Consider the following 26,800-nt stretch of genomic DNA (forward strand, 5'->3'; position numbering starts at 1 on the left):
AGTCTGCAGATTATTTTTCCTATTATTCGATAGAGTTCTTTATTCGTTTTGAAGCCAATATCCGTGTCTTTCCGAATAAGGTATTCTGCTTCGGGCACATCCCTAACTCATGTACTACTTTTTGCATACTGTACTGTGTAAACATTGTAAACATTTTGCGTGTAAACATTAAACACTGGTCAAATCACTTAGGCTGTTGTTCTTCAGATGAGACCTTAGAAGACCTAAGTGGAGTGATTCAACAGCTGTTGGAATTTTACAGGCTGCTTAGTGATTCTGCCTTAAAGACAGGATGTCAGCCAGAGCCTTTAATCACACTGCCAGTATGCAATTGAGTAAAGGTTTCATTTGGGGAATGCGGCTAGACTCTCTGTACTGTCTGTTGGAGAGTAGATGTGCTCAGCTAAGCCTCTAGACCCAGGATCAAAGCAATGTCTTTGGAAACAAGCTTTCTTATCTATTCTTCCACTCTACAACAGTTTCTCTTGCTTTCTTTCTCTTCCCTCTCACTATCTTTCCTCTGCAGCTCTGGAATATCATAACCTCAACACATCAGTAGCAACCAGGCCATTTTGGATAATCACAGGTAAACATCTTATTGATGAATGTTCATAGAATTTCTATAGTTCCTTTATTATGAAAGATTATTTTCACTCCCATTCTCATTATATGGAGTGATGTTTTGTGTATTGGTTTTGTGGTTTTTGTTTGCTTTAATATCATATATATGCTAGAATACTCTTATAAGCTCACAAAATTATTGTGGGAAACATCTGGGAAACTTTTTGTTGTTATATTACAAACATTTTTGCATAACATGTATAACAAATTAAACCATTTGCTCCAGTGAGTTTGTATAATACGTATAATAATATGCTGCCATTCTATGGCAAGATTAGATAATTTATATTTATTTCTATTTTATGTAAACACATCAAACCATTATCAGTTAATCTAAATTTGAGTGTATTGAATAATACTTGTATTCATGAATTGGTAAGGGACACACAACGGTTGATACTGCTTTGAATTTGTTTGGAACCATTTTCATTGGCAGAGCAAAAACAAACAAAATGACAAAGTCAAATTTGGTCCTTTTTTGTCATTTCCGTCATTAGTTTCATCATCATTTTGGTCATAATTTTTGTCATTTTGTCAACCAAGTACAGCATAATTGAGAAGTAACTATTGTGAGCAAGACGCTACAGCTGTGGATCAGCAGCATCTCTGAACGTGAGGGCCAGAGATGAGAAACTCTGCAGCAAGACTTTCATTTAATGTCTCTCCCTCTCCATATCTCTCCAGTGATTCAGGATGTGGAAAACTCCTCTCTGGAAGGACAGTACCAGAGCTTTGCCAGTCTCATGGAGGAGCGGTTGGCTGAGCTCTTCATGGTGGCCCATCAGCAAGGCATTCGCTTTAAACGGGCAACAACGGTGGGCAGTTACACTGTCCAGGTACAACCTAACGGAACTTCCAAGTGCTAATTTATTAAGCAAATTTATTGCGATCAAATAAAGAATTTTGAAAAAAATTGTAATTTTAGAAGACATATTCACATACCCCAAGTAAGAAATGGCCATAGTTTGACCCAACAACAGTATAGTTATTTCTTACTTGAATCTGTTTTAGCTGTAGATGTGGAGATATCATTGTAACAAGGTTAGTACATATGGGAAGAAGGAGGCGGGAACCGGCGAACATTCAACGAAACTTTAATATAAAATAAACAAAGAACAAAACGAAAGTAATGCCGGCAGACCCTCGCGGACGTCTGCCGGCCACACAAACATAATAAACCATAAAATAAAGTCCAGGCCTGGTCCTCTCTCGTCTTTCATTGTAGTCGCTCCTCCTTTTATGCCTCCGGAGCTCCTCCGTGAGAGACTCGAGGCCGGCACGCCTCGCAGGTGACGCTCATTATCACTCGCGTCACCGGCCTCGCGCCGTTCCCTCACGGCTCTCGCCCGCCCTGCTCGTCACATACCCCCAACGCCCCTCGCAGGCCGGGGGGTACCTCCGAGACTGCGCTCTACTCCCCCCCGGGGCCTGTCTCGGCGGCCGCAGCACCTGGGGGTAAGGACAGACGAGACGAGAGAAAGGAGACGGAAGCAAGGGGAGCGACAGGACGAGAGAGGGGAGAGAGGAAAAAGAAAAAAAAATTCTTGGTCCGGTTCCCCGACACACTGCCGCTTGGTCCTCAGCCTGCCGAGAGGCTCTTCTTCGCGGTGCCATGCGGTGGCACTGGACGCTCGGTGGACGGCCCGATCCTCGACCGCCTCCTGGCGGCCGGCGATGGCTCCTCCGACTGAGGGCAGCCGGCAGCGAGTCCCCCGTTCCCTGCTCCTCCCCTTTATGGCGGACGGCAGCAGGCTCCGGCCCACGGCGAACGGCGGCGACTCCTCCGCTCCCTCTTGGACGGCAGCCACCCCACCTCGTCCCAGGGGCACGGCCTCGAGCTCTCCGTCCCACCTTTCACTAGGCTCCAGTACCACCGCTTCGGGCAGCCTCTCGCGGTCTTCACTCCCGCGCTGCCCGAACTCCGCAGCACCGCGATCCCCCTCAGCAGCGAGGGCTCTCCGACAGCATGTCCCTCCTTCCTCCCGGGTTTCGGCACCAATGTAACAAGGTTAGTAGATATGGGAAGAAGGAGGCGGGAACCGGCGAACATTCAACGAAACTTTAATATAAAATAAACAAAGAACAAAACGAAAGTAATGCCGGCAGACCCTCGCGGACGTCTGCCGGCCACACAAACATAATAAACCATAAAATAAAGTCCAGGCCTGGTCCTCTCTCGTCTTTCATTGTAGTCGCTCCTCCTTTTATGCCTCCGGAGCTCCTCCGTGAGAGACTCGAGGCCGGCACGCCTCGCAGGTGACGCTCATTATCACTCGCGTCACCGGCCTCGCGCCGTTCCCTCACGGCTCTCGCCCGCCCTGCTCGTCACAATCATTGTTTGTCATTTGGAAACTATGATACTTCCATATGTATGTACTTCAAATGAAAGTAGTTTGGAGATCTACAATGTATGCTAAAAATGTGTAAATTATTGTCATTTACAAAGAGTGCTGTTGTTACAATCTACCCATCTACTGGGGTAAGTTGTAACGCTAAAAGAAAACACGGACATTTAAAATTCAGTGCATGAATTACTGTGGTAATCAAATGTCCTTATTCAAATTTTTTAGTATGCCATTCCCCATCACCACCTCTATTAAAGGCACAATATGTAAGATTTCTAGCTGACCCCCAGAGAGTTTTTCTTTAAGGTGACCATTATTTTAGAATCTTTGCCCTTATTGTTTCCATGGCGACGCATCATGCTTGTCACGTAACACACCGCAGCCACAATAACACTGTATGACAGATGTATTGCTATTATTTTCTTATTTCCTTTTTTATTTCAAATATTCACAAACTTGCTTACCATGTCATCAACTATCTGAAATTCTGATTCTCAAATATGTGTAAGTGAGTTTGTTTTGTCATTTAAAAACCTTTATAAATTATTTTTATCTTGATCTAAAACGTGAGATTATAAAGAACAACTGGTAACACTTTACAATAAGGTCTCATTATTTATGGTTACATTTGTCACAGAAGGTATAATTTTTTTTTTTTTTTTTTTTGTTAATGTTAGTTAAGAAATACAACTGATCATTGTTAGTTTTATCTCAGGTCGCTTGAATAAGTTATTTTGATTTTAGTAATATTATTAAACAGTAACTAAGAAATTAACAATAACTAAGATTAATAAATGCTGTAAAAGTATTTTTCATTGTCAGTTTGGTAATAATGAATTAACATGTTAACTAATGAAGCTGTATGTCTCTAAGTTTTACTGAACAATAACAAATAATTAGAACATTTTCAATCATTAGGGGATGTTGTAGTCCAGATTAAAATATAAAAAATGTTTAAGTTTGAAAATAAATAGCCTATTAAGTCTTTAAGTATTAAGTATTTGGTGCTGTGATGAACAACATTGCTAATACAAAAAACTTGAATGGCTGCTTTGTTTCCGGGGTAACCGCTGAACTTCTGCAGCACTTCCATCAGTGCCCTCTGCTGTCAGAAAGTGAACGTGCACTTTCATTCAGCATGTCTCCTTCACTCGTTTCACCATGTGCTTCTCCTGCAGGTTGGGTTGTTTATATCTGAGTATGGAAGTACATATGGAAGTATCATAGTTTCCAAATGTTGTGCATTTTATACGGTTGATGGGAAAGTATTCTTAAAATGCGTTATAAAAATTTTAATAATTCGTAATAAATAATTATTTACGGTATTTTGAAGTGCCCGCGATAACAATATCGTGCATATTCGTTATCGTGATCGTATTACCGAATATGGGCACGTCTACTCAGTGTGCTAATAAATGCTTTATTAACACGTATTCCTACTGTATTTCATGATTAATTCAGGTAGTTATAAAACCTGTTGTAGTTGTGAGTTAACTATTTTGTGAGCTCATCTAAAGTGAGGACTATTTATGCCTCGTAAAGAGTGATACAGAACATAGAAATATTTATTTCAAGATGCAAAAAATTAAACTTTACAACTGTACAAAATAACTGTTTTGATTATGACTATGATTTGATTTGACTATTTACTAATGCTTAAGTAATAATTCATAGCGTGCAGTTATTATAAAGTATTACCTTTTTCTTTTTTTTCTTTTGGTAACATGTAGTTGTCATTTAACAATCATTAACATGATCACAAATTATAAACCAAAATGGATATTATATTATTTTCTTACCTCTTTTTTTTTAATTTTCCTTTCTACTTTTTTTTTTTTTTAATCATGCAATATTTATCCTGAATATATTTTCACACAAAAGCTACTATTGTACATCTTCTACTGTTACCTGAGGAGGGATTCATGTATGATAGTGATTTCACCCCTGCTGCTCATTTCTAATTAATTAATTTTACGGGCTGCATCTGAAATCGCATCCTTCTGTACTATATAGTAGATGAAAATAAGTATGTGACAAGAGAAGTATGTCCAAATTCACAGTACTCATAAGAGAGTAGGCAAAAAGTACCTGAATGACCTACTACTTCTGGGGAGATCCTAAAGTGTGCATTCAATGGACACTTTACTGTCCCATGAGGCCATGGGAGAAAAATTGTGAATGGCAGTGAAGCAACACAACTAACAGTGGTAGGTCACATCATAATGACAGCATGGTGAATGTAGTTATTTTACATACTTTACGTTTACATTTCCAGATTACATTCATACTACACACATTCATACTCTTCTTTTTTTTTTTTCCTTTTTTTTTTTAGCAGTCATTTAGTACAAAAAAAAAGCTTATCTACTACAGAGAGTATGCGATTTCGGACGCAGCCCAGTGGTAGATTGTTGGAAAATGTTTAACATTCAGGTTTACCACATAAAACTGTGTCTATAGAAAGTGATGAAGCTGTGTTTTATTGCATTCAGATGGTTAGTATCAGGCGTGTACATGGGCCAAAAAACCCAGCTGAGATGACCTACTATGCCCAGCAAAATGGGACCCCACTGCTTGGCACATCTGCAGCCAAGCTTCTGAACACAGTGGACTCGCAGACCATGGCGCTCACACTGGGATACTTTGTCCAACTGCAGGCTGAAGGTCAGTATTATGTTCTCTTCAAGTTTAACTAGAATTATATACATTTTAATTTTAGAAAAAATATGCAAAATTAAATTAGCTACAAAAATATGGATATGTAACTAAGGATACTTTATTTCCAACTGAGACATGGAACAATGTTATCATTTTTTTTTTTTTTTTTGATAATCAACATTGATACTTATGCTGTAAATTGAATCAAACCCAGAACATTTCTTTAAAGAATCATGAAATGTTTTACAGAACACAATTTCCTGTGTTGACATATTTCCTATTGACACAGGAAGTTGTGGAATATTTAATAATTTGAAGTTTCAATTACATATTACAATATAAAAATATATATTGCAAATTTTAATGTTAGGTGCGATTAATCATGATTACAGAAAAAATGTGCATATATATTTGCATATATATATATATATATATATATATATATATATATATATATATATATATATATATATATATATATATATATATATATATATATATATAATATATAATTTGCCCCAAACATTCAGGGGGATACCTTAGACTTATATTACATCTTGTGAAAAAGGGTTCTAGGGCACCTTTAAATGCTGAACAAGCAATCTCATTGCCTGCAAAATCAGCAAAGGGCCTATCAGCTTGTGGCATGCATTAAATTATGTGATTGCTAGCAGACTGCATATAAATGGCATGCCATTTAAAGCCCATGCCATCTAACGTTTCATGTCTAAAATAGATATGTTGGCTGCATCCAAAATTGCATACTTTCCTACTTTAAAGTAGGCAAAAAAAAAAAACTGTAAAAGAGTAGGCAAAACTACCCAGATGACCTACTACTTCCGGTGAGATTCTGAAGTGTGCATAAGATGGATACTTTACCATCCCATGAGGCCACAGGAGATGAATCGTGAATGGCAGTAAAGTGATACAAATGACCTATTCAAGAGAGTATGCGATTTCAAAGGCAGCCATATTTTCTAAAGGTTATTTTCATCAGCTTTACAGAATAGCATATAGAGGCATCAAAGCTAATAAACATGGACTAAAAGTCACAAAACTCAAAATATTGCTTTCATTTGCAATTCTTTAAGTCAAGTACTGAAATGTTGCTAATGTAATCAATAACAAAATTACTTTTGTGCAAACTAAATATTTTTCCCACCATGCAGCTGTGGTGAAGAATCCACCCAACAACCTGTGGATCATTGCTGCGGTGCTAGCACCCATCGGTGTGGTGACCCTCATCATCATCATCATCACCATGGTACTCTGTCATAAAAACAAGAGCGATTTCAAAAGCGATCCAATTGGCAACTTCAACCCTCGAGTCAAGGTATGGCAGTGACTGGACAAATATCCTGCTTGACCATTTCCCATAAGGCACTGCTTTGCTCTTTAACTCTCTCATTATAACTCATTATGGTATTTTGTACACTCAGCATATTTTACAGTGGCTTCATCAACAGTTTTCCTCAAATGCTTACATGCTTTGCTTGCCTCTGGGAATACATCCCGAGAGAGTGTATGAGAGAGAGCTAGAAATGATTGATGACTCTTGATGCTGTTTTCTCTCATTTAGACTGCTTACTGGAGAGACGTGGGTTATTACCCTCAGGTAGTTATTCAGCTCTTCAATCATCTCACCTGCTGCTCTGGATCCTGATGTGCACACAGTGTTAAGGATGATGTGTAGTGTAGACAGGTCTCAGGGACAAATACTAATGATCTTGCACAATTAAAGGGTTAGTTCTCACACACACACACACACACAAAGTTAATTTCTGTCATCATTTACTCACCCATATTTCGTTCCAAACACATAAAACTGTGGGCCCTATTTTAACGATCTAAGCGCATGGTCTAAAGCACACGGTGCAAGTATGCTTAGGGCATGTCCGTATCCACTTTTGCTAGTTTAACAACGGAAATAAATAAACAATAATTTTTTACATTGTAAAACTTCTATTTTTAATATTTGGCATGCTTGTTTCCTGCTGCGCATCCCTGTGTTGCGCTGGGTGTATGATAGGGCCCTAAATTTCTTTGTTTAGCTAAGTGTTCTGGCTGCTTTTTCCATAAAATGAACATAAATGAAGACGGGGAATGTCAAGCTTTAAAATGACAACTTCAAGCTTTCATTATATGTTAAACAGCAGCCTTGACATGAAAATCATACAGATTTGGAATGACATGATGGGACAAGATAAATGAATTTCACTGAATTTTTTGAGTGAATTATTCCTTTAAAATCACTCACATAAAATTTTGTATTACATAAATAAGAAGATTATGTTGAATTATGTCAATAGTACAGCATTTTTATTTAATTTTTTCTAATTAGGATCTGAATGTATGTGTGTGTTGTGTATGTGTTCCGTTGCGTGCTTGGATGCCTAAACAAGCTGAATATTTTAGGAATAAGGTCAGAAATTCTCTGATGATTTAGTTGAAAGTAGGCTAGAGGGACTATGGAAGGGACACAAACCTCTTTGTTATAAAAATGCATTTAATACATCAATTCTGCAAAACCATAAAACATGTATCCTCCTCACTAAAAGAAATGCAGACAGCATTTCTCTTTTAAACATGCCAAATATATCTTATTTATTAGGTATAATGATCTGACCTGCTTTTCCCAATATACACCCTCTGGCCTAGTTTATCATTCACTATTACTGACAAACTACTGCCTGAATTTTGCTTGACCATTATAGAATGCATCATTGCTTTCAGTTATCCAGCATCTGAGGATTTGCTATTTGCAAAATCATATGCAGTGTAGTGGTACATTGTAGTAGTTGCAGTGTACAAAGACACAGAAGATATAAATAAGAGTCTTTAAAAACCACCCTATACATAAACAAGAACAGATAAGGAGTGACTAAAACACAGGACTATATACACAATACCAAAAATAAATAAATAATACTAATACTAATAAAAATATAGATACAGAACAGGTGAGCATAATCAATAAATCAAAGAGTAACCATAGTGACAAACTAGGGAGTAATGAGTAACCAAGAAAACTATACAGAGTGGGGAAACTATAGAAAACAGACACAAAATATTAGTGTACGTTCACACTGTCAGTCCAAATCCGATTATTTGTGTATCTAATTAGAATCTGATCTAAAATTATGTTCACATTGTGTGTCGCAACTGTTCAGATCCGAATTTGTGTCCATGCCACTTCGGAATATCTGCATTGGTTTCTATAGCAATGATGTAGGCATATGCCAAAAAGAACAACAACAACTGCAACACAGTTTGCAATACAGATGTCATCTTATTTACAACATGACAATGTGCAGCCGCCGCACTGGACTACGGAGTCTTCTGGGTTTCTGCAGCGACTTTCAGCATGTTTCCTATAACAACGTCTTGACAATTATGTAACCTTTCACCCAGGTCCTACTCGCCCTGCTCTGGGCAGGCCTGGAACCTGGGTCTCCAGCATGGGAGTCGGACGCTCTAACAAGGAGGTTAACGGCTGCAACCTCTAGCATCAGTCGCTAGAGCATCTCTTGAGATCAGATGAGTGAGGTTTACTTGCACAGCAACTACTAGCTGGCCGCCGTTACACTCACCCCCCTAAATCTCACTCCAAACCGGGTGACGACACCAATGTAGCCCCTCCAGTTCGCACCTGCCTGCTCCAAGCGGGACATGAACCCGGGCCCGTCCGCATGGGAGTCGGACAATCTAACAAGGAGGCTAAAGGCTGCAACCTCTTATTCTTTGCCATAATCCTAATCGAGCACTGGGTGTATTACAGCTTCAGAATTATATTCGTATTGACTGTCAACAGTGATAAGGTATAACTAAGAGTGCTCCAGACCAACCTTACAAAAGTATGACTTACAGAAGGTATACTTAACTAAGAACGTTTCGGGAAACACGTATTAACGTTAAGGTACAGCTTAAGGTATAATTTAAGAATGACGTAGAGTTAAGAAGGTTTCAGGAAACCCAGCCCAGAGGAGTAAGGTTTACTTACTACTAGTTGTACAACTACTAGCTGGCCTCCATTACGCTCACCCCCCAAACCTCACTCCAGTCCGGGTCACGGTACCAATGTAGCCCTTCCAGTTCGCAACTGCCTGCTCTAAGCGGCAGCTCCAAGGCTGCAACCTCTAGCGTCATTTGCTAGAGCATCCTGGCTGGCCTCCGTTACATTTTAAGTGGTGTGAGAGTCACATAAACCATGCAAAATCCAAGCAGTCAGACCAAAACGGATATCCGGAAATACAAACCCGATTCCAAAAAAGTTGGGACACTGTACAAATTGTGAATAAAAACAGAATACAATGATGTGGAAGTTTCAAATGTCAATATTTTATTCAAAATACAACATAGATGACATATCAAATGTTTAAACTGAGAAAATGTATCATTTTAAGGGAAAAATAAGTTGATTTTAAATTTCATGGCATCAACACATCTCAAAAAAGTTGGGACAAGGCCATGTTTACCACTGTGTGGCATCCCCTCTTCTTTTTATAACAGTCTGCAAATGTCTGGGGACTGAGGAGACAAGTTACTCAAGTTTTTTGTCTAATACAGGCTTCTAGTTGCTCAATTGTCTTAGGTCTTCTTTGTTGCATCTTCCTCTTTATGATGCGCCAAATGTTTTCTATGGGTGAAAGATCTGGACTGTAGGCTGGCCATTTCAGTACCCGGATCCTTCTTCTACGCAGCCATGATGTTGTAATTGATGCAGTATGTGGTCTGGCATTGTCATGTTGGAAAATGCAAGGTCTTCCCTGAAAGAGACGATGTCTGGATGGGAGCATATATTGTTCTAGAACTTGGATATACCTTTCAGCATTGATGGTGCCTTTCCAGATGTGTAAGCTGCCCATGCCACATGCACTCATCTAACCCCATACCATCAGAGATGCAGGCTTCTGAACTGAACGCTGATAACAACTTGGGTTGTCCTTGTCCTCTTTAGTCTGGATTACATGGCATCCCAGTTTTCCAAAAAGAACTTCAAATTTTGATTTGTCTGACCACAGAAAAGTTTTCCACTTTGCCACAGTCCATTTTAATGAGCCTTAGCCCAGAGAAAACGCCTGCGCTTCTGGATCATGTTTAGATATGTTTTTTTTTTTTACCTATAGAGTTTTAGCCGGCAACGGCGAATGGCACGGTGGATTGTGTTCACCGACAATGTTTTCTGGAAGTATTCCTGAGCCCATGTTGTGATTTCCATTACAGTAGCATTCCTGTATGTGATGCAGTGCCGTCTAAGGGCCCGAAGATCACAGGGATCCAGTATGGTGAGAGATTGTTCCAGATTCTCTAAATTCTCTTTGCAATTTTTCTCTGAGAAACTCCTTTCTGATATTGCTCCACTATTTTTCGCCGCAGCATTGGGGGAATTGGTGATCTTCTGCCCATCTTGACTTCTGAGAGACACTGCCACTCTGAGAGGCTCTTTTTATACCCAATCATGTTGCCAATTGACCTAATAAGTTGCAAATTGGTCCTCCAGCTGTTCCTTATATGTACATTTAACTTTTCCAGCCTCTTATTGTTAGCTGTCCCATCTTTTTTGGAATGTGTAGCTCTCATGAAAACCAAAATGAGCCAATATTTGGCATGACATTTCAAAATGTCTCACTTTCAACATTTGATATGTTATCTATATTCTATTGTGACTAAAATATAAGTTTATGATATTTGTAAATTATTGCATTCCTTTTTTATTCACAATTTGTACAGTGTCCCAACTTTTTTGGAATCGGGTTTGTATGATTTGAACAGGATTTCAAATCACATATGAATGTAGCTTGAAACTAACTAAATTTTGTCTGACAGTCTGAACATAGCCTTAGAAATATATTTGCAAGGCCGCCATTCTTCACAATAGTTTCCCGGAGAGCAGTGCCAGCGGTTTTAGGATGGGTTTTGGGTTTAGGTCAAAGGCAAGTTATTGGCATTATGACACTTTTTAGACCATCACCTCATTGTGACATTTGTTTTTACGTTAATATTTAATTGCCATTTTAAAACAAACTTAACAGAGATATTACTTGCTTTGTTTATGGTCATCTCTTTTTGCTTTTTGTTCTTTCTTTTAACCGGATTATCTAAATGTTCTATCCCCATTGTATTTATGTTTCTGTTATTATAAATTATTTGACAAATAGTTTTACTTATATTTGGGATTGTCTCCAGCTAGTTGTGCACAAGAAAATGTTAAAATTAAGAGATGGAATTTTAAGAGAGATGGCTTAAAATCATTGATATTAAAGTGTATTAAAATATTAACATATACATTTTAGTGCAAAATGCAATTAAAATTCAGCAAGGTTAAAATAGTAGCTGAGAAACAAATAAGCTTCAAAAACATCAACATTTAGGTGAGTGGTTAACAATTAAAGACTTAAAGGGGTGGTTCAGTGTTTTCTTTCTATGCTTGGTTGTGTTTATGGGGCACAGTTTATGTCTTAAAGGTGCTAAAGATTTTATACATTTTTGCAGTATTACTTGAAACTGTCTTTACTAACTGATAAAAAACTATTTATTAGGTGCACTGAAAGGAATAATATTAATATACATCATCTGTGCACGAGGTAGGGCCTTAAAAACATCAGCCAATCGTTTACGCGATCATCGCGTAAACGATTGGCCCTCTGGCTTGTCTATCACTGCCGTGACGTTCTTTGTGAGAGACGACGACAACGACGACCGGAAGTAAACTGTCAACTGCCGTAGCTAAAGAACGCAAAAATCACTAAGCAACAACAAAGAGGATGGCGTGGATCATTTAATCATTTGACATAGTAAACAATACATTACATGTAAATAAAAGCAAGAGAATAGTTGCTGTTGGCATTAAATGGCATACAGATACAACTAAAATACCACATAACCATAGAACATAACATTTACTTATCTAGTCTGTCACGTATTATCGACTACGGCAAATCGGCTACCCTGCCGTAGTAGACGGTTACAGTAGAACGTCAAGAAGTAGCAGTTAAATTTGCGCATGCGCAATGGAACGCCAGAATGCCGTTGCCGTTGTATCAGCAGCTGCTGCTTAAAGTCCCTAATGTTTTTGTCAGGAGACAGGAGTAACAACTGCAGATTATGAGTTACCTGTGGTGAGTCCGACATAATGAATCCACTAACACGACACAGCGAATGCCGGTGGTAAACAATGTGTTCCAATACTCGTGCACGAGTTTTGGGAGGCGTAGCCACGAAAGGAGGGTGGGTTGTTCTTACGCATGCGCTCATTTCAAAAACTCAGTAACAGTTTTTGGTTTCTCAGTCGACGAAAAGATGGTTAGCTGGCTGTGTATAGTGATTCGCTGTCCGGAATACGTTGTCACGATTCACGTTTCCCGGAAACGCCACACCCCTTACCATTACGGGCAAACGTCGCATGTGCTTCGATCAAAGTCCAGTCTTTGCTTTGGTGGAAATGTAAATAATGGCGTCAATATTGCCATATCAATTTAAGCCCGAATCAGATCCAGATAGCAGTAATGATGAAGAGGGTCAAGCAGAACCTCTGTAAGCACGGCTTTTAATGGACGTTTATGAATGTTAAGTATTTTTGTTTGTTTTTGTGTCGAAGTGTTTAGATATGCTGTTAAACGTTACTGCTGCCCCATAGTGTTCTGATTAAAGCTTTACTGTAGCTGAATACATGACTGAGTAGTAGCAGTTTTGTAAATGTATTGTTTAATTTATAGCATGAACGAGGACGTGGGTAAACACGATATAAAAGCCGTAATGAAACAACGCTGTACACTGATAACAGAAATGCCAACAGGAGTTCGCTGGTGTGATTACATAGAAGTTTGTTGGTGTTTGTAGGCATTTGTTGGAGAAGTATGAAATAGAATTTAGCTAACTGGCTAGCGAAGCAAAAATGCGTTGGTCTTTGTTTACGTCCCAGAAACTATATAACTTTATAAAAAAATAAAACACCCATAAACAGTATAGCTTCTGCTTTTAAAGTGGGAACTGCTCCATCTTTCCATAATAGCCTTTGTGCAAATCCAGCATTGAACTCGTGTAGATTCTGGAAGCTGTCTTCCATAAACTGTGCAGCACAGAGAGCTAAATTAGCATTATAATTGTCAGGAACAGAATTAAACTTAAATTTTAAACATTGTTCCCGAACTCCAGCATCCCTAGGAAGAAGACTTGTATGCACGCGACATGGCCTTGCCCACTTTGTTGTGTGTTCCGGGGGGCATTGTTTATGTTAATTGCAGGGTTTATGAAGTCACCAACCTAGGAAGAAGCTCGTTGTAGTCCAAAATGGTCGTTTTTTTGTAGGCATTAAACTGCCATAACTTTAAAAGACAATATCTCCATTTGCATTGAACTTTCAGCGCTGTAACTTTGCAGATACTGTTTATGCTCAAGCAGCAACATTACACACTAACTAAAGTTAAAAAAGTGAAATCGCAATGAACCACCCCTTTAATCAAACTTCCACTGTAAACTTCCATCCTCAGTCTGGAAACTACTGTGACACAATAATGCTGGATAATGTCTTGTAAGGACAGCTTACAGAAACAGTGCTTAAGATAAATTAATAGGATGGCATTGCGACAGTATTATTACACATTGTTGCCATATTGTAAAATAACATTGCGCAGAACTGAGAACAAGCCTTATATAGCCTTAATATATTAAGGTGATATTTCTACATTGCATGATCCTAAAGAATGAAAAATCAGAGTCTAAATTAAATTTAAGCATGTTAATCTAAACTTGTCAGTCAAAACTTAAATATCGGTTTATGCATTCATGTGACAGCATCCTCTATTTCTAATTATAAATGTATTCATTCAAACTGCCTTCAGACTACTTCAATTAGAATTTGAGTAAAGTCTCATCTTCAAGCCCATCCATTGCCAAATCTGTTTACCTTCATTAGATTTAAGGATTATATTAACATGTGAACTCATATTACATGTGAACTCATGAACTTTCCTTGGTAAAATCTAATGCAGTCATATTGTTTGACAAAAAAAAAAAAAAATAAATAAATAATAATAATAATAATTATTATTATTATTTACACTCGTTTTTATACTCTTTTATATGGGTGAGAACAATATTTAGTGGAAAAAAGCATTTTATTCTTCATCTGTTGACAGACATCATAATGCCTTAAGAAAATGGGCAGTGAAATAGGAAAGGGAAAAATTTATATTTAGTATATCTTAGTTGTATTCAGTGATAAGACTGTATTCATTGCACTTGAAACAATGAACATTCACTGGATCCTCATACATTCTCATTCTAATAGAGCAGTCATATTCCTGATAGCACATACACTTTATATAGATGCCTGAAATATATAGTCAAAACATTTGTTCAAAGCAATTATTTCAGTAAGTAAAATAAAATCATTGATTTTGTAACAAAGGAAAACACTTTTTTATCTGCCTTAAATGGGTGATATTTTATGAAAAAACCCATTATGCGCTGTAAAAAGTGTTTTTTGACTAAACAAATAGAAAAGGTTAATTTATATGTTAATTTTTTATTTTAATTTTTTTCAGTGGTGTGTAAAAGAATAACCTTCATGTCTGTAATCAAATATGTGAATGTTTGCTCATTGCTTAGCCTGTTCAGGGGTTTGACTATGCCAAGCAACACCTGGGTCAGCAGGGTGGTGATGAGGAGACCCTCCCGGTTACCCAGGGGACTATGGTTCTGCCCCACCCCATTCGAGATGCCCCTCTGTCTTTAGAAAAACCTGCACGCCAGGATGGATCAACTTCCAAGAAGAGCCTGACTAGTGAGATAAGGAAAAGGTATGTGTGAAGAAACACTTTGTTGTAATTGCTCAATATTCATGTCGCAGCCCTATCAATGATGCTGTCATTTGGCACAAGTCCACAAAACTACTAGTCATGAAAGACATAACCTAAAGTAAACACTATACTGTGTTCAAGAAATGGTGAGGTAATAGTGACAGAGACTTGTTTGCTAACTGCTATTTAAATAAAATCAGTGCCCAGAATGTCAATATGATCTTAGGTCACTGCCCTCTTAAAATTTTTTCTTATTGTTAAGGTGACTATCTGTTAATGAATTTCAAATGGTTGGATGAGCATACTGTAGCTTTTAGTTAGTTTCATTAAGGAGTGCGATAAATGGATCTTGCTTTAGGCAGTGTTCTCAGAGCAGACACTGTTTGAGTTAATAAGTGGATATGATGTAGACCATTTATCTCTGAAAATGTTGAGATGTTTTTTTTTTTTTTTTTTTTCTTTCATTTTCCTGCCACCGTTCACAGATGTTCCACTGATTAATATGTAAATTATGAAATAAACTACTGGTCAAAAGTTTGGAAAAAATAAGATTTTTTGAAAGAAATCTCTTATGCTTACCAAAACCATTTATTTAATCAAAGATGCAGTAAAATTTTATTGTGAAATATTATTACAATTTAAAACAACTGTTTTCTATTTGAATATAAATTTAAAATGTAATTTGTTCTTGTTCAAATTCATGTGACCAGTCTTCGGTGTCACATGATCCTTCAGAAATCATTCTAATATGTTGATTTGGTGCTCAAGAGATATTTTGGTAACACTTTATTTAAAGCCTTTATATACAGTATAATTCATTATAAAATTATTTTTAATCCATTAATTATGCCTCATAATGCACCTTATAATACATTGTATGGTCTCATGAATAATTGTAACCACAGTTATAATACATTATAATACTTATGCTACTCCTTTGGAAAGTATAATGCAAAACACATGACAAACAGCCAATTTCAGATGTAACAAGGAATCTGCAAATATTATAATGCATTTTAACTTTTGTTATGATTATTTATGAAAAGATATAATGCGTTATAAGGTACATTATGAATAACTTTGTAATGCATTATACATCAAGGTTTTAAGTGTTACCAACATTTCTTATTATCAGTGTTGAAAACAGTTCCCTTTCGAGGGAACTCAACTCTGCGTCATGGCATTGATGCTATGGGAATGCTTCTTCTTCTGAAATAGAAGTAATCAGCTTCATTGTCTTAAGTAAGATGTATGTTTGAGTGTCTGTGTGTGAATGTACCCTGTCTGTCGGTTTTGATTAAAGGTGCCCTAGAACCAGTTTTTACAAGATGTAATAACCGAGCTCTCGACTATAATACAGTGCATTTACAAAGTTCACACAGCTAATATAACCCTCAAATTGATCTTTACAAGATGTTCGTCATGCATACTGCATGCATACATCGGATCATGTGAGTATAGAATTTATTCGGATGTTTACATTTGATTCTGAATGAGTTTGAGGCTGTGCTTCATGGCTAAAGCTAACATTACACACTGTTGGAGAAATTTATAAAGAATGAAGTTGTGTTTATGCATTATACAGACTGCAAGTGTTTAAACATGAAAATAGCGACGACTCTTGTCTCCGTGAATAAAGTAAGAAACGATGGTAACTTTAACCACATTAGCATTACATTAGCAACATGCTAACAAAACATTTAAAAAGACAATTTACAAATATCACTAAAAATATAATGTAATCATGGATCATGTCAGTTCACTCCATCTACAATTTTTCGCTATTGTTCTTGCTTGCTTACCTAGTCTGATGATTCGGCTGTGCAGCTCCAGACGTTAATACTGGCTGCCCTTGTGTAATGCCTTGAACATGGGCTGGCATATGCAAATATTAGGGTCATACATATTCAGGGTTTGGGAGTAACGAAATACATGTAACGACGTTACGTATTTAAAATACAACATTTGAGTAACTGTATTTCGTTACAGTTACATTTTAAATATATGGTATTCAAATTACAGTTACATTCAAAAGTATTTTAGATTGCCAAAGGGATTACTTTGAATTTTTATGTCATTTATTTCATTTAATAGGCTTTCATTTAATAAGCTGTTTGAGGATTTTTAACCAATGAGCCAATGATGATTCTGAGACTCTGTCTGATTAAAAAAACCTGCGCAGCCTGATCTGATATTAGCAACCTGCAGAGTGCAGACATGAGATCACACACAAAAAATGGATAGGAAAACAGGGCATAATGCATTTCTCTAGTGGAAATTCAAAGACAGTTTTACTTATATAAACATGAAAAAGGACGTAGAGTAACTTCACAGTGCAATGCAAGCTGTGTCTACCTGCAACTAAACTTCTGTCGGCTTCAGGATTCAACATCTAATCTGAAAAAGCATCCTCAGGTAGGCCTAAGATGCTCTTGGTCTTTGAAAATGTTATTTTCCTCATTTACTCCTTATTTTCCCATTTACTCGTACGTTGAGCTTTGTATGGTTATCATTAGCCTATGTTTAATATTTATAAGAATCTATTACGTCTTTGAAAAATAACACAAAATCCTCATAGAATTAACATCCACTTAACCATGCATTAAATAATGTTTTATAAAATAAATAAATAATAATTTCTTGGTGTACTTTACAGAAAAACTTTTAAATCTTAATAATGTATTCCAAATGTTTAGGTATATGGCGCGTGCACAAGTTCATGATCAAACATAGAGATGCAGTAGTCCACTGGTCATAAATTCAAAAGTTTTTTAGTTTTATTTTGGTCTTTATTCCGGGCTTGCAAACAAACAGCTTTGTAATAATTTCTCAAATTTTCAGGAAATATTTACTAAGCCTGTCAACAGGACATTGACACAGGCACGTGCTGAGACACAAAGAGGAGAACAGACGAAAATACTGCACCATGCTCAAGCTCACTGTTCGCAAAATATAGGAAGAATAATATAAATATTAAATTGGGGTTGATATGAATGTATCTCTGAAGGGAATTGTCTTCAGACAAGTTTTGATGGCTTTTCCTCTTATCTCCAGCACAGCGCTACCAAAGAGCTTAGTGTATAAGGCGCTACTTTGTATATAGTGGTAACCATGGAAACACTATATCACTGCTGTTCCATAAGCGCCACCTACTGTCAGAGAGTGAATTTGCATTTCATGCAGCTGTCTTATGTAGCGTCATTTCACAAAGCTAAAGTCAGACCATGCTGTTTTTGCTGTTAATCTGGAAATTACAATGATTTAAATGAAAAAACGGATCATGCTTATGTGCATAACATTGATTGTAATAAAAATCCAGTGTTTGCCTCTAATCAAAAAGCTACACATTTTTTGAACAAATAAACAACAAATAAATTTGCTTTAAAAAAATCTGCAACCAGTATCAGGTTCAGCCAATTTGCTTCTGTTGGCCATGAAAAATCAAAATAGGTTCATCACTAATAAGAATTATAAAAAAATTAAATAAAGGATTATTTAAAAAAAATATTTTTTTCTTTGCTGTTTGTTGTTTATATGGTTATTAATGCAGCTATCAGTGCACTAAGGTTAAATATTAGTATAAACATATTTATACTAGGGATAGTTCACACAAAATTATCATATTTTTTTCCAAACCTGTAAAATGGGGTGGTGGAGAGATGCAAAAAACTTTTGAATACAGGCCTTCTCTTGAGATTATTGGGTAGATCATTTCTAATGAAAAATGATTAATCTTCAAATTTAATTTTCTTTATAAACATTCTATATATTACAAACAAACTTTGTTAATAAAACAGTTTAAACTGTGTCAATTTGACTCTATACACCTATAAAACAACCTATATTATTAATATTTACTATTTTGTAATCCCTCTGATGCACATCTTTACAAATATAAAAATATAATTTAGGAAAGATATATCAATGGTAATTATATATGGATGTGATTTTAAAAGAAACAAGTATTTTCTTAGTTTGTTTATCAAAATATTGAAATTCTTTACCATCACATAGGTCTAATAAATTACAGATATATATAATATATATATATATATAATATATATATATATATATATATATATATATATATATATATATATATATATATATATATATATATATATATATATATATATATATTTGTAAGTGATGTTAAAAATAGAATTTAGTGGAAAACCAAATCCTGGTGGTTAGAGGTCATTTTTAATTACAGGTTGTAAACTTAAAACAGAACATCGAGTTAATGGTCCTTTGTGTTTAGTATTTCAAAGTATTCCAAAGTATTTAGATTAAGTTACTAAACTTGAGTTTTGTAACGAAATACATGGCATTATGCAAAAGAAAATCACTGCATCATCATCTCAATTACCTTGTTTTATGCAAACTGTAATGGTGGTACTCCACTTGAGCACACTAGGGGTTGAAGATGGTTAAGGACTGACCAGCATCTCCAATTTTTTCATCAGATGGGATGTTAGAGCCACAGTACTCTAGTTATTGGGTTATTTTGGGGTGGTAGTCTTACATAAAGGTACCACACAAGATGTTTTCCATAGTACCAGTACTCTTTCCAAATAAAGACTCAGGTTGAAAATAAACTCATCAGCACATTTCTTAAGAACTCTAGGCCTGATCTAATCTCCATCTCACCTAATCCATTGATAAGGAGATGTGTGAGAGGAAGTGATTATTAGAATAAAGAGGATGATCAGACTTCTGAGAGGTGTTAGATGAGGAGGAAAAAGTTAAAGGAGCACTAAGTGAAAGGTAAGAGCTAGTTGGTAACTCTGGGAGAGAGCCTTGACAGAATTGATTAGGGGAAGCTGTAAGAGAGCCTGAAGTAGCAAATGGGTGAGAAACAAACCCTTAACGGACGACTGCCGCATATAAACATAACACAACAACATAAATGTCCCAGGCCTGGTCCTCTCTTGTCCTTCACTGTCATCATTCCTCCTTTTATCCTTCCGGAGCTCCGTTGTAGGACTCAAGACCAGTGTGGCATGCAGGTGATGCTCATTGACAATCGTGCCACCTGCCTCACTCCGTTCCCATGGCTCTTGGCCCCGCCATACTTGCCACACCCTCCATGGATGACAAGCCAGAGCCCACAGCTTATTCTGAGCCCAAGCCCTCTATGGAATAAGAGCCAGAGTGATTGTCAGTGACCACATTCGTCCTGCAGTTCAAGCCCATTGTAAAGTATATCTAGGTGCAGCATCAGCATCCGTCATCGAGAGCACATTAGTATAGTTTGTCGGAATGGATTGGTGGCCAATCCAAACTCCTGCTGCTGAGGTGCATACCATAAGCTGGGCCCCTGATGAATTATTACGTAATGAGCTGGATGATGAAATGTTTCAAAGTCTCCAGTCTCCACTGGTTCAGCCTAGTCCCAAGTCGTCTTTTTCTCTGCTGGTTCCGCCTAGTCCCAAGTTATCTTCGTCTCTGCTGGTTCAGTCCAGTTCCAAGTCTTTTCAGTCTCTGCTTGTTTGGCCCAGTTCCAAGTCGCCTTTGTCGCTGCTGGCACTGCCCAGCTCCAAGTCTCCTTTGTCCAGCCTCCCTCCACTTCCTACTATGCCAAAGTTATACAGTTCCTCTGCCTTGCCTCATCTGTCTTCCTTCAGCCCATTGGCTCCTCCAATGCTTCCGCCCTGCTTCTCGGATCTGCCTTGGGCTTCTCAGTTGTCAGCTCTGCCTTCGTCTGTGGATCCCTTAGCTCCAACTCAGACCTCAGAGCCCCAGAATCCACCTCAGCCCTCTGACCCATCCGCTCCACCATTGGCGCAACCTTCCCTTGGTCTCCACCATGGTCTGTCTTCCCAATCCTTGCTCTGGCTTCACCTCACATTTCCGAGTCTCCAGCTGCACCTTGATCCTCCAACCCTCTGTAATGTCATGTGTATGATAATGTTTAGTTTCATTATCCTGTTCTGTTTAATTTCGAGTCATGGTTTTCTTTGTCATGGTATTTGCCTGTGTTCTTGTTCATTCATTTGTTGTCATGATTCTGATTAGTCACCTTTTCCCTGTTTCTGTTAATGACCATCCTCTGTGTATTTAAGCCTGCTATTTTCTCAGATATGTGTCTTGCACTAACATAATTTAAAATATATTCAAATAGTAGCAGTCATTTTAAATTGTAGTAATATTTCACAATATACCAATTTTACTGTATTTTGTTCAAATAAATGTAGCCCTGGTGAGCATAAGAGACTTCTTTCAAAAACATTAAACAAATCTTAATTATTCCAAACATTTGATGTTATTTCTCTAAAGGACACTGTTTAGTGGCTCTTTCTCAAATTTCAATAGTCAGGCTTTTTGGAAATACTCAGTCATCACAAAGTTATATACGGGGACAGAGAGTGAGGGAAGTATAAACAGAAAGCATTCTAAGATTCTAAGATCCTTAGTGCCAACACTCACCAAACAGGATAAGCATATACTCACAGCAATAATATTATTTTTTATTCTAAATGACTGTACTGACCACACAGCGATGTGCACATTAATAGTCTGCAAATTGAAGTCTCACCCCTTAACAACCTCTCCTTAATATATTACATGCAATATGCAATTATATGTAATTTATTATAATACTAAAATATAAAAACAAAATATATTAGATGTTAAGTAGTCTGAGTGGAATCTTCAAAATCAACACTACTATTCATATAGTTCTAGCTTTAGCACAAATACTAAACTGTGTCCTTTTAGCACTAGTTTTTGATAATATGATAGTATGTAGTAGTTTAGATGATTTGATAGTATGTGTGTGTCTGTTTGATTGTGTGTCCTTGCATTATATGTATGTGTATGAGATCAGGATGCAGACAAAGAAAATGACATAACCATTCTCTCATTTCACACATACACAGACTCACCGCTGCTCCTTGTTTCTATGGTTACTTGCAGTAGGTTGCCGAGTGAGGACGGTTCTGTCATCAGCAGCGAATCAGTGAAAGAGGTCTTGGGAAAGGGCTTGAGTGTGCAAAAAGCCACAGCGCAGCAGAAACTCACAAAGGAAGAGACGAGAAAGAGTAATGGTGAGAAATGCTTCCACAGTTTGAGTACTTTTTACATTTGTGCTGTCAGGCCTCAAGCCATCAGTAAAATGAAAGTTGTTTTTAATTATTATTATTATTATTATTATTATTATTATTATTATGAATGTTCCTATCTTGTGAAGAAAATACAATCACAAAAAAAAAAAAAAACTATAGTGAGCTGCCTCCATAGACATTTGAAAGGAGATGTGTTATTGATGAAAAAAGCCAGGATTCCAAAAGGTATGAATAATTCTGCTAAATCTCCAAAAATAACTTCTTTTGGCCAAATTCTATTGCAGCATTGTATCCACTGTGAAGAGTGCAATCCCACATTGCATTGCACCAAGCTCTTTGGAAAGAATAAATCCATGATGGTAGGCAAAATTAACAAATGCTGATTTATAAATATACTTGAGTATTTCTTCTATCCTATCATCTTATAAATAAACTCTCTTAACCCTCACAGACATGAGCAACATTGCAACACTTTTGAAACTTTTGTCTAAAGCAATTAAACTGTACATATTTTGTATTAAATGCAGATAAAACTACAATAGCTTTCACAATAGCATACAACAATAGCTTACAGATAACTTGAAGAAGAAATACATTTTAGCATACTTCTAAAGAGTAGTTATTAAATAAATAATAATGATCATCCAAAGTATGAAGGGAATGTACTATTTTCAGACAGTTAACTAAATGTTGTTTACAATTAAATGAAAATGTATTATAGATTAAATTTATATTAAAAGTAATTAGTTGAGTAGTTAGCATTTCAAAAGACTATTAAAACATAATTATAGATCTACTTTTAAGTAAAACTCTTAATTTGAAATTATTACAAAGTGTACGTAAGTATATTAGGAAACATGTAATGAAAATGTACTCTCTTTAAGTAAACTCAGGTGGCCTTTTATTTCATTAATATTACAACCTGAATTCCAGAAAAGTTGGGACGTTTTTTTTAAATTTAAATAAAATGAAAACTAAAAGACTTTCAAATCACATGAGCCAATATTTTATTCACAATAGAACATTGATAAAATTACATAACACATTTTTAAATGGAGAAATTTTACAATTTTATGCACAAAATGAGCTCATTTCAAATTTGATGCTACAGGTCTCAAAATAGTTGGAACGGGGGCATGTTTACCATGGTGTAGCATCTCCTCTTCTTTTCGAAACAGTTTGAAGACGTCTGGGCATTGAGTAATGAGTTTCTGGAGTTTTTGTGTTGAAATTTGGTCCCATTCTTTCGTGGTCATCTTTGACGTAATTTTTGTTTAATGATGCGCCAAATGTTCTCTATAGGTGAAAGATCTGGACTGCAGGCAGGCCAATTCAGCACCTGGACTCTTCTATGACAAAGCCATACTGTTGAAATTGCTGCAGTATGTGGATTTACAACAAGAATGTCAAATTTGGACTCGCCTGACCATATCCATATAACACTTTTCCACTTTGAAACAGTCCATTTTAAATGAGCCTTGGTCCACAGGACACGATGGCGCTTCTGGACCATGTTCACATATGGCTTCCTTTTTGCCATGCTGTTGAAATAGCTGCAGTATGTGGTTTTACATTGTCCTGCTGAAATACACAAGGCCTTCCCTGAAATAGACGTTGTCTGGAAACCTTTACATACCTTTCAGCATTCATAGTGCCTTCCAAAACATGCAAGCTGCCCATACCCTATGCACTTATCCACCCCCTACCATCAGAGATGCTGGCCTTTGAACTGAACACTGAAAACACACTGGAAAGTGTTATCTTTACACTGGAAGGTGTCTTTAGCCCCGAGGACATGCATACGTGATTTCCAACAAGAATGTCAAATTTGGACTCGCCTGACCATATCCATATAACACTTTTCCACTTTGAAACAGTCCATTTTAAATGAGCCTTGGTCCACAGGACACGATGGCGCATCTGGACCATGTTCACATATGGCTTCCTTTTTGCATGATAGAGCTTTAGTTAGCATCTGCAGATGGCACGGCGGATTGTGTTTACCGACAGTGGTTTCTGGAAGTATTCCTGGGCCCATTTTGTAATGTCATTGACACAGTCATGCTTGATGAGTGATGTAGTGTTGTCTGAAGCCCCGAAGAAAGGTCTTCAGGCATCCAATAAAGGTCTTTGGCCTTGTCCCTTACACACATAGATTTCTTGTCCCTTACGCAGAGAGATTTCTCGAGTTTCTCTGAATCTTTTGATGATATGCACTGTAGATGATGAATGTAACGAGGTTAGTAGATGTGGGAAGAAGGAGGCGGGAACCGGCGAACATTCAACAAAACTTTAATCCAAAATAAACAAAGAACAAAACGAAAGTAATGCCGGCAGACCCTCGCGGACGTCTGCCGGCCACCCAAACATAACAAAACCATAACATAAAGTCCAGGCCTGGTCCTCTCTCGTCCTCCACGGTAGTCGCTCCTCCTTTTATGTTCCCGGAGCTCCTCCGTGAGAGACTCAAGGCCGGTGCGCCTCCCAGGTGATGCTTGCGTCACCGGCCTCACGCCGTTCCCTCACGGCTCTCGCCCGCCCTGGTCGCCACAATGAGATTTGCAAAGCCTTTGCAATTTGAGGTTGAGTAACATTTTTTTTTTAAGTATTCCACAATCTTCTTACGCACTCATTAGGCTTGTTACGCATAGATGATATCTATGTACTATTGTGAATAAAATATTGGCTCATGTGATTTGAAAGTCTTTTAGTTTTCATTTTATTCAAATTTAAAAAACGTCCCAACTTTTCCATAATTCGGGTTGTACAGTACATTATATATACCTGTGCAGCAAAATATTCATCCACTTGAAAACATAGATCTTAATAAACTTAAACTTGTGAGGTTCTAAGTCATAATGTTGTTGTATATAGTAAAATTTAGTTTAAAGGATTAGTTCACCCAAAAATTAAAATTCAGTCATTAATTACTCACCCTCATGTCGTTCTACACCCGTAAGCCCTTCGTTCATCTTCGGAACACAAATTAAGATCATTTTCTTTTTCAATGCCCAGAAAGGTACTAAAAACATATTTAAAATAGTTCATTTGAGTACAGTGTTTCAACCATAATATTATAAAGTGACTAGAATACGTTTTGTGCACCGAAAATAAACAAATAAATAATAATAATAATAATAATAATAATAATAATAATAATAATGACATTTATTTATTTATTTATTAAAAAATATCAAGTGATGGACGATTTCAAAACACTGCTTCATGAAGCCTCGAAGCTCTGTGAATCTTTTGTTTCGAATCACTGGTTCAGAGTGGCAAAATCATGTGATTTAAACAAGGCTTTGTTACATCATAAGTGTTTCAAAATTTCAATAGTTCACGTGATTTTGGCAGTTTGATATGCACTCCGAACCACATTTTTCCAAATTAAATCTGTGGTAGAAAAAAAAAAAAAAAAAAAAGAAAAAAGGAAAGAAAATGTAACTCATTCTGCCCATCCTGTTTTATGGTATTTCCGTAAGCCTTCCATACCAATCATTTCACATCAGCAATGTGTGTATATCATTCTGCATCATTTCAGCAACTAGTAATTCAGATTGTGAACACATCTGTTCTTCTTTTAGCATGGGCAGAGTGATGTGTGTAGTAGTTTTTCCAAATTAGTGATGGTACTAATCCTTTAGTTTAAACTGTCATGTGAATAACCTGTAAATCCTTCTGTTGTGTTTGTTCTGAGAATGGACATGAATTTTGTTTCCTCTCCTGAATTCCTCCACAACTCATCACATTATAAATCATTATAAATCATAAAACAGTATATACCACATTAATGTAACGTCAGGTGTAGAATAAGCAGACAGAGGAGCGGATCTACATGCAAGGTGGAACAGAGGCGGAAACGGGGATGGATGGAGGGCCAGGACCATGAAGTGGAAAAGAGCCTGGAGACTGAAATGGAGCAGGCAGAGAAAGTTGCAAGGGTAGAGCAAGCTGGTCGGGCGGCCAGGGAGGAGCAGATTGCGCAGGTGGCCAGGGCAAAGTAGACGACCACCACAGTAAAGCAGATGGGCTTAAAGACCCCCACGGCAGAGCAGACGACCACCACAGCAGTGTAGTCGAGACTGAAGATCTCCACGGTGGAGCAGATGGCCACCACAGCAGTGTAGTCAGGACTGAAGACCTCCACGGCGGAGCAGATGACCACCACAGCAGTGTAGTTGGAGCTTTAGACCTCCACAGCAGATCTGGAAAGACTGACAGAACTACAACAGAGGGCATAGGCAGGTTAGTAATAACCTATGAGGCCAAAGATAAACAGGCGGGGAATTCAAAATATGTCTCCTTG

The 26,800-nt window shown here is 37.3% G+C and overlaps 1 protein-coding gene across 1 annotated transcript in view; it reads left to right on the forward strand.

The window, feature by feature from the left end:
* kiaa1549lb (KIAA1549-like b) overlaps positions 1-26,800 on the forward strand; it is a 151,569-nt gene that overhangs the window by 70,137 nt on the left and 54,632 nt on the right. Inside the window, exons 8-14 of the mRNA XM_067389021.1 lie at positions 527-586; positions 1,306-1,457; positions 5,459-5,630; positions 6,794-6,957; positions 7,204-7,239; positions 15,234-15,424; positions 22,343-22,473. Of these exons, the coding sequence (XP_067245122.1) occupies positions 527-586; positions 1,306-1,457; positions 5,459-5,630; positions 6,794-6,957; positions 7,204-7,239; positions 15,234-15,424; positions 22,343-22,473 (906 nt within the window). The remainder of the gene's footprint in view (positions 1-526; positions 587-1,305; positions 1,458-5,458; positions 5,631-6,793; positions 6,958-7,203; positions 7,240-15,233; positions 15,425-22,342; positions 22,474-26,800) is intronic.

This window comes from Chanodichthys erythropterus, chromosome 7 (genome assembly GCF_024489055.1).
Source record: "Chanodichthys erythropterus isolate Z2021 chromosome 7, ASM2448905v1, whole genome shotgun sequence".
NCBI lineage: Eukaryota > Metazoa > Chordata > Actinopteri > Cypriniformes > Xenocyprididae > Chanodichthys > Chanodichthys erythropterus.